General features: G+C 36.4%; 1 protein-coding gene and 1 long non-coding RNA gene across 2 annotated transcripts; one reads left to right on the forward strand and one right to left on the reverse strand.

The window, feature by feature from the left end:
- Positions 1 to 306: 306 nt before the first annotated feature.
- On the reverse strand, positions 307 to 1,093 carry LOC126617371 (uncharacterized). Its single transcript, XR_007621339.1, has 2 exons — positions 752 to 1,093; positions 307 to 642 (listed from the first exon to the last, which is right to left on the reverse strand). It is a non-coding gene; the product is annotated as an uncharacterized LOC126617371 (long non-coding RNA).
- Positions 1,094 to 1,633: 540 nt separating this feature from the next.
- Positions 1,634 to 2,287, forward strand: LOC126616974 (uncharacterized). The gene has a single exon (XM_050285072.1). It carries the CDS (start codon positions 1,634 to 1,636, stop codon positions 2,285 to 2,287), a length of 654 nt encoding a protein of 217 aa, XP_050141029.1.
- The last annotated feature ends 6,384 nt before the right edge of the window (positions 2,288 to 8,671 follow it).

The raw sequence follows: 8,671 nt of genomic DNA on the forward strand, positions 1-8,671 counted from the left end.
TATAGCATAAAATCGTAAAAACCTCAAATTTAGGGATTCTACTATAAGGACTCACCAATTGGAGGTAATATTCCTATAGGGACACAAAAATTCTCTATAAGTCTCTTAATGAGTTCTTCTATTTGGTGGTCCGAGTCTCTAAATAGGGACACCCATTGGAGATGCTCTAAAAAGATTAGCAATTCTTACTTGTTGAACATCTATCTCTCGCCTATGAATAGAACTTTCATCAACAATCTATTCATGTCCAGGCGGAAGTAGCTCATCATCATCATAAGGTTGGAAATCTTGATCGTCATGAAATGATTCCAAATAAAATTGTGTAAAGTCATTGAAGGAACAACAGTTTGTACTTGTTTTTCAAAAGCGAAGCTACGCGTGTGAAGAATCATTGTCAATCTATTTTTCCAAACACCAAAAGTTCTTTCAAATTGTGCATCTTAGGGATGAATGCCTATGATAAATATCTATTTTTTACTTCTTGGCTGACTTCCATGTCAAAATTCAAGAACATGAGTTTCTGCTCCTCTTCTTCTCCACCAACCTCTCCTTAAAAGCCTCAAGGATTTCATGGATCAGCTGCCAGTTTGGCGAAACGTCCCACCGTGCCCAAAAACTCATGTAGCTCCGGAAGCAGTCGCACTGGAACGTAAGAGGGTGGTCCACCCAAAACTATTTCAAACCAGATTTGATCCAAGATGCTAGAAGACATTACTAGCAACAAATTACAACAAAACCAAGATAATTTTACCTCTTTTTTTCAAGGGTTGTAGCTTGATTCCATTAGAGCAACTCTCACCGAGAACCCCTGCTTGGATTATCCTACTTCCCATTACAAAATTTAACATGCAATGGTACCATAGTTATCCCCAGCTTGCGCAGGTCTTGTATTTTGGTGGTTTGGGGTCTCAATTAAATTGGAATTTGTTGTGATGGTGCTTGGAGTTCTTTTTGGCTATGGTGGTTTAGAGAGAAGGCAGAGAATTCGAAAAGAGAGAGAGTTCTGGAGTGTTCACGGGAGAAAAGGAAAAGAACAAAGAAAAGGGGAAGAAAACAGAGTGGGCCAGGTTACAAACACAACACAGTGGTGCATTACCGTTAAGTTTCATAAATAGTGTAGTAAGTTTCATAAACAGTGCCATAAGTTTTCATAAACAGTGTAAAAGTTTCATAACCAGTGTGAGGACATGAGTCCGCGTGTCATTTTTTTTTTTAAATTCTTTAAATATTCAAATTATGTCATTTTCATTAAAATTTAAGTTCTTTTGTCCTTTTTATTAAAATTTAAGGGTTTTTCATTAAAATTTAAGTCTTTTTAATTAAATAAAGTTATAGCATGATTTTATATTAAAATAAACTTAGTCTAAACCCCTTTCATGAAAGTTCCCTAATTATAATCAACTCCCAATCCGGAAAGGAAAAGGATTCCTAGACAAATAAGGAAATCCGGTCCGCCACGTCCTATTCGATTTGGGTTTTCTTAATTTAACCCTAATTCAACTCACTATGAATGCCTGACCCAAACAAAAAAAATAAAAAAAATAAAAAATACTCACTCAGAGTCTCTATATATTCCTCCACCCTCGTAAGTTCACACCTGAAATTGTCGAGTTCTCTTACGTGCCCCGACAACATGAAGCTCAACGAGAACTTGAGGCTTAGGCTTTTCAACAGGGCTTTCGACTCCTCAAAATGCGACAAAACAATAGTGTTGGTGGTGGATAGGATACGCAAGTTAAGGAAGAGGAAAGAGGAGGACATTGTGAAGATGAGGAACAAAATTTTTGCTCTCTTGCCGTGTGGTCAAGAGTCAATTAATAAAACTTGCACTGCTCGTATTTTGATCGAAGATCTGATAAGAGAAGAAAACATTTTGGAGGCGTACGTGTTGATCAAGGGTTTTTGTAACTTAGTTAGGGGTAGGCTCTTAGTTATTCAAGTGCAGAGGGAATGCCCCGAAAATTTAAAACAAGCGATTAGTAGTTTAATTTTTGCAGCTAAAAAATGCTTCCACGAGATTCCAGAATTATTGACACTTGAGAAATTTTTTAAGAAGAAGTATGGAAGTGATTTTGTGCTTGCGGCTACTCAAACCAACTGTGTTACTCCCGTGATGGTTGAGAAGCTCTCAAATAGAAACTCTACAGACGAAGAAATAGAGAAGATTATTCAGCAAATAGCCAAGCCATGCAATATAAATGGAGAACAACAAGCGTGGAACTGTCATCCCACAGCACCATACTTATATGATGGAGTTGCGTACAATGCTTTTCTCAATTATAAGTGAAGAAATTGTAGTATCCAATTTGGAGTAGTTTACTCTTTGAAAAAGAAATTGGATGTTTACTATAATGTAGCAAGGAATGATGTATGACAAGAGTGCTTATTACTTTTTTTTATTTTTATTTTTATTTTTAAGTTTTAGTTTAGAGTAATGTTATTCTTACCATCTAAATATTTTTCATATCACCTTATACAGAAATTGAAGTGGACTAACACATCAATTTAAAAAAGATCTTGTACCAGCAGAGGTGAATAATCACATTAATTAAAAGAATGATCTTTTTTTTTCTTTTTGAAAAAAAGGGGGGACAATTGGTGGCAAACCATGGTTATCCATCCATTTAGGGGAACGAGAAGACTCACTGAGGCATTTCAGCCTTTTTTTTATTTTTTATTTTAAGAAATTGATGAAACCCTAATGTTCACGTTTTCTAGGCTCATAGTTGCCTCCTCCTTCCTCTCATCTCTCCATCATCATTTTGCTTTTCCAATGATTGATGGTACCCCTCCACCTCTGCCGACAACTGATCAAACCTCCACAATCACAAGTGAGGGGCTTAGAGTAAGAAGACAGTTCATCCTAAAGATCTTTGAGTTTGGTGTAGTATGTGAAGATTGACCGCTGTCCCTGGCAGCATTAGCCAATTTCTTGTTGAATCTGATAAGTCCTTGAATTATTGCCTTGTAAGAATCGATCCTCAAGATCCTTCTGTTTGCCCCCTAAATTCACCATGGGCCTCGCGGACATTTTAGAAATTTACTCGAACAATAAACTAGTGGGTGCGAGCGTGCCATTACAAGATGCCGCTAGTAGACGAGATTTGAATGATTGAGATTGCGCCTGACTACGGCTTCTAACCAAGAGATTGTGCCATTGAGTGGGAGTGGCTCAAATCAAGGTTCTTTCTTTGCCATAAAGATAAGGACTTCACTTATGTGGAGAAATGTAACAACATGTAAATGGCAGGTTTGCTAGAAGTGTAAATGACTGGTATTGTAGATTGCTTGTAAATTAAATGACTAGAAATGAGTTGTACATAAATGTAATTATTTAAAGTACAAAACATTATAAGTACAAAGGGATGCCAAATACAAGGTTCAAGCTTGTTCCCAAGGGATCAGGCAAGTTGCTCTAGTCTTGTGGCAATTACTAGTGGTTTGGGGAATGGGTTTGAAGGTTGTAAATAAAAATACAAAGGAGATCTATACTACCGAGTGAGCAGCAAAGCAATAAACCAGGAAAGTAAAGGGTGTTTGGCTAAAAGTAAATGTTTACAAGGATATTATAAAAGAGGCCAACTCAGTTTTCCACCACATGTGTATTAATTCTACTTGCAACAAATTAATATTTAAAAAAAGCAAGTTGGCTTCTTTCCTGCACATGTCCATCCCCAAGCATGCCAACGTCCTTACTCACAATAAAGCTATCGATTTAAATCATGTGGAGAAACATTCTCATATGCAACTTTTGGTATATTTGAAACTAGTCCCCCCAAAATGTCATATTTTGGCTTTTAAACCCAATTAAGTAAAATTGTGCATATTTTAGGTGCAAACATCTTCCACAGTGTAGTCGAGGTTTGCAATAAAGTATACTGCCAACAGTAGTACTGTGCACTGATTGCAAGGTCCACAAGAGTACCATGTCGTTGCATCTCTGCCAAATGGGAAATTTGCATTGGACATGGATCCTCTACGGATCCATTGGTCCTAATCTACCAAGTCATATCATCCGGGTCATTGAAATTTGATCCAACGGTTAAAGTTATTATAACTTTTAGAATGGGCCCCTTTTTGTAGCCATTGGATAAAATTTCAATAACCCAAATGATTTAACTTGGTAGATTAGGACCAATGGATCCGGAGAGGATCCATGTCCTTTTGCATTGGTGGTTGCCGAAGCTTTAATTAATAGACCCATCAATAGACTCGAGCTCATTCTTTGCACTTAGAGGAATGCGCATAGAATGGCACCATTATCAGTAGTTGTGTCATTTGAGGAGTTTTGAACTAGAATAAGATTCGATGAATCCGATTGATGTAAGGTGAGAGGATCAGGTGTGTTTTGCACAGCCTCTGTTAGCTATGTTTGTAGTAAAGGTTGGTTGTGTTTGTAGCGGAAGATGAATGGGTGTCTAGAGTCACCAGGATCGTGTTGATCTGATGCCATATAAATTGATGTGTGAATATTTTTGTACTGGATAATTGTAACTGTACAGAGACAATCCTTTCCTACAATCACTCCAAGACGGATCATGACTATTTAATCCTACAATCACTCCATATCATATCATAATCAGATCGCTCACTAGTTTGCTTCCTTTAACAGACGCAACTATTGTATCTTCATGCACAACCTTTATAGTTAACCCCTTTCACATCTATATAAAAGGCAAGTCTCATTTAGGCATTCAACTTATTTATCAATTTCATTTATAGCATTAACAAGTGTTTAGTATATTTAGACTAAAGGTTAAGCGAGTCTATAAGGGAGTGAAACATTGTGTTTCAGTAAGGCTTTAAGATTTGACTGCTACTCATACCATAAGAGAATGTTTGGAGAGAGAGAGAGAGAGAGAGTGTGAGAGAGAGATGTTGAAGAAACGAAGAAACACTGACTTGTATGACATCAGTTGAGAGTTACAACGCACCTCACTTTTTCTATATCAACTACATAGCACATTAAACTTGATAGCTAACTAACTCTAGCTATAAGAAACTAACTTTTCCTCTAACAACCTGTTATTCATCTTAACTTATCATCCCACAGGATTATGACCCATGGCACCTCACATAATGATGACACTTGTCGCTTAATACCCCTCAATCTCAGCAAAGAATTTCAGCCTGAGATTCAGACATTACTGCAAAAATAATGGAAAGTGAAATTAAATGATCAAACCTCCTTTTTGCACTCATTTCTCAAACAAAATGGTAATTTGTGTCCAAATGTTTAATTCTTATCTGAAACCAGTGGCGGATCTAGGAAATAATATTAGGGGGCTAGTAAGAATAGCGCACACAGCTCGGAAATTGTTTTAACCAGAAATATCATGTATATCGCCATTTCATTATATCTTGGTAGGCTTGAAGTCATTTGAAAATGCATACTACACACATGTTAATGTATGCAAGGGGTAGCACCCAAGGTATTTATGGACATTCATCGGGTTTTGGTAGGCCTTAAGTCGGTTAGAGGGCATGTATGAAGCCAACTCTAATTTTCAAAAGGGCAGCACTCAAGGTATCTATGGACATTCACCGAAATTCAGAGGGTCAGTACCTAAGGTATCTATGGCTGTTCATCGAAGTTCCGGGGGCCAGCTGACCCCCCTTACCCCTTAATGGATCCTCCATTGTCTGAAACAATGGATTAATATGAGCGGAGAGCAAATATCATAGTCTAGATTTGGTGTTGAAGACAAATATACCTAAAATTCTTTCAAACTTAATCGTATCGTATCCAAGCAACATATGTAGTTATATTTCCAAGTTCCTTATACTCTGCCTCCACTGAAGTTCGAGACACACAATTTCTTCTTCAATTTCCATGAAATGGGTATCGCCATTATTGTATTAACTTTGGTAGTCCTATTTACATCACTATAAGCTAACTCCAAATTAATAACTAAAACATGAAAGGCCACAATTTATAAATTTCCTTGTAGATAACATAGAATCCTTTTAACCTGATAAAAATGAGCATCGATTGGAGTAGACATGAACTATAACAAGCATAGTTCACAGCATATAGGCTATATCATGTGTAGTGAAAGTTTACTGCAAAGCTCATACTAAAATCCTATACAAAGTGCAAGACAAAACTTACAAAGTCATTCCAGCCTTTTGAAGCACATCTCTGCATACTTAGATTGAGAAATAAAAACATCCCATTACCCTCGTAGGTGACTTGTAATCCTTACAAATTATATAAATTAATTAAAGGAAAACTAATCAAAAGGGCTTCAAATCTTTGCATTTTAATCCAAAACCATTCACTAACTTTATTTCATGATAAGGACAAAAAAATAAAAAATAAAAAATAAACATAAAAAAATCCAAGTCGCGCGTCCCTCACCCCTCAAACAAAACCCCCCCCAAAACTCCCATCAAACCACTTCACCACCCTCCACCCCAACAAACCCTAGACAGATCAAGAAGAGATCCTGACCCAACCCCAAATCCAGTTATTGTCACCCCAAGTGCTGCAACAATAATTGCTAGCAGATCAAATTTCAAAGCACCAGCAGCTCCACCACAACCGCCGCCAAGTACAGCTGCATCAAGAGTTAGGTATAGGAAGTGTTTGAAAAACCACGCCACCAGCAGCGATGGCCACGTGCTCAATGGATGCGGTGAGTTCATGCCGGGCGGAGATGAGGACACTTCGGGATCCTTAAAATGCGCAGCTTGCGAGTGTCATAGAAATTTTCACATAAAAGAGATCGATCGCGAACATGTATCAAATAATTAATAAACCAACAATAGAACAGCCACATAGACTTGGCTATAAAAGGATAAAAATATGTGTATATTGTTATAAAAAAAAATAAAAATGATTTTTAAATATTTGTATTTTAATAAGTATTGAAGAAAATTAGTAGAAGAAAATGTGTTTGGAAGGTGAGAATGTGCCAAGAATATTCAAGAAGAGGAGAGAGAAGAATGTAGTACCACTAAGTTTTATAAACAGTGTAATACTGTTAAGTTTCATAAACAGTGTAGTAAGTTTCATAAAAAGTGTCGTAAGTTTTCATAAATAGCGTAGTAAGTTTCATAAAAAGTGTCTTAAGTTTCATAAACAATTTAGAAAGTTTCATAAACAGTTTGTGTGAGGATTTGCATGGGTCCACGCGTCAGATTTAAAAAAAAATTTAATATTAAAATTATGTCATTTTCATTAAAATTTAAGTTCTTTTGTCATTTTTATTAAAATTTAAGGGTTTTTCATTAAAATTTAAGTCTTTTTAATTAAATAAAGTTATAGCATGATTTTTTTATTAAAATAAATTTAGTTCAAGCCCTTTTTATTAAAGTTCCCATTAATTAACCATTAAAATATATATTATACATATATTCTTTTAAGGGGTTTTATCACAAATGGTCCCTGAAACTTACCCTCATCATTAAGATGGTCGTTGAAATTAAAAATCAATCAATGTAGTCCCAGAAAATAGGTATCGCAAATCAATGTGGTCATTTCGTCACAATTCTACTAAAATTTCCATTAAGTGCTGATATGGCACATAAGTGGGTCCCATAAGAATTACGGTTTATTTATTTATTTTATTTTATTTTATCACAAATGGTCCCTAAAATTGACCCGTATCATCAAGATGATCCTTGAAATTGACCCACACCATCAAGATTGTCCCTGAAATTGACCCACACCTGGTCCCTGAAATTGAAAATCAATCCATGTAGTCCTTGAAAATAGGTGTAGCAAATCAAAACCATGAGGGCGTGGTTGGGGCCCAAAACGGACAATATCATGCTACGGAGGAGTCGAGCTCAAGATGTGGTGGGAACCCGGGCCGGGATGTGACATTTTGGTATCAGAGCCACTTTGTCGTATGATGCGAGTGTGCTGACAATGATGTCGGGTCCCTAAGGGGGGTGGATTGTAACAGCCCACATTGCCAGGGGAGTGGATCCTCTAAGCCTTATATGTATATTCCCATCTCTACCTAGAATGAGCCATTTTGGGAGCTCACTGGCTTCAGGTTCCAACAGAACTCCGAAGTTTAGTGAGTTCACGCAAGAACAATCCCATGATGGGTGACTCACTGGGAAGTTTTCGTGTGATTTCTTAGAAACAAAACCGTGAGGGCGTGGTCAGGGCCTAAAGCGGACAATATTGTTCTACGGCGGAGTCGAGCCTGGGATGTGGTGGGGGTTCAGGCCGGGATGTGATATGTTTAGTTTTAGAAATAGTGTGCGTTATTTTGCTATAGTTCCAGAAATAGTGTGGCTTATTTTGCTTTAGTATCAGAAATAGTGTGGTTATTTTGTTGTAATTCCAGAAATAGTGTGGATTATTTGTTCCAGTTTCATAAAGAATGTTAATAATTTTGTTGTGGTTTCATAAATAGTGTGGTAATTTTTTATGTAGTTTCATAAATAGTGTGGTAATTTGTTGTAGTTTTAAAAATAATGTGAGAAACTTTGTTGTAGTTTCATAAATAGTGTGGTAATTTTACTCTAGTTTCATAAATAGTGTGGTAATTTGTTGTAGTTTTAAAAATAATGTGAGAAATTTTGTTGTAGTTTCATAAATACTGTGGTAATTTTACTGTAGTTTCATAAATAGTGTGGTAATTTTGTTGTAGTTTCAGAAATAGTGTGGGTAAAGTTTTAGAAATAGTGTGAGTAATTTTGTTGTAGTTTC

This window comes from Malus sylvestris, chromosome 3 (assembly GCF_916048215.2).
Source record: "Malus sylvestris chromosome 3, drMalSylv7.2, whole genome shotgun sequence".
In the NCBI taxonomy this organism is placed as follows: domain Eukaryota; kingdom Viridiplantae; phylum Streptophyta; class Magnoliopsida; order Rosales; family Rosaceae; genus Malus; species Malus sylvestris.

What these genes read in the sequence shown, in the direction of transcription:
- LOC126616974 (XM_050285072.1), top strand. Translation starts at nt 1,634, where the DNA reads ATGAAGCTCAACGAGAACTTGAGGCTTAGGCTTTTCAACAGGGCTTTC.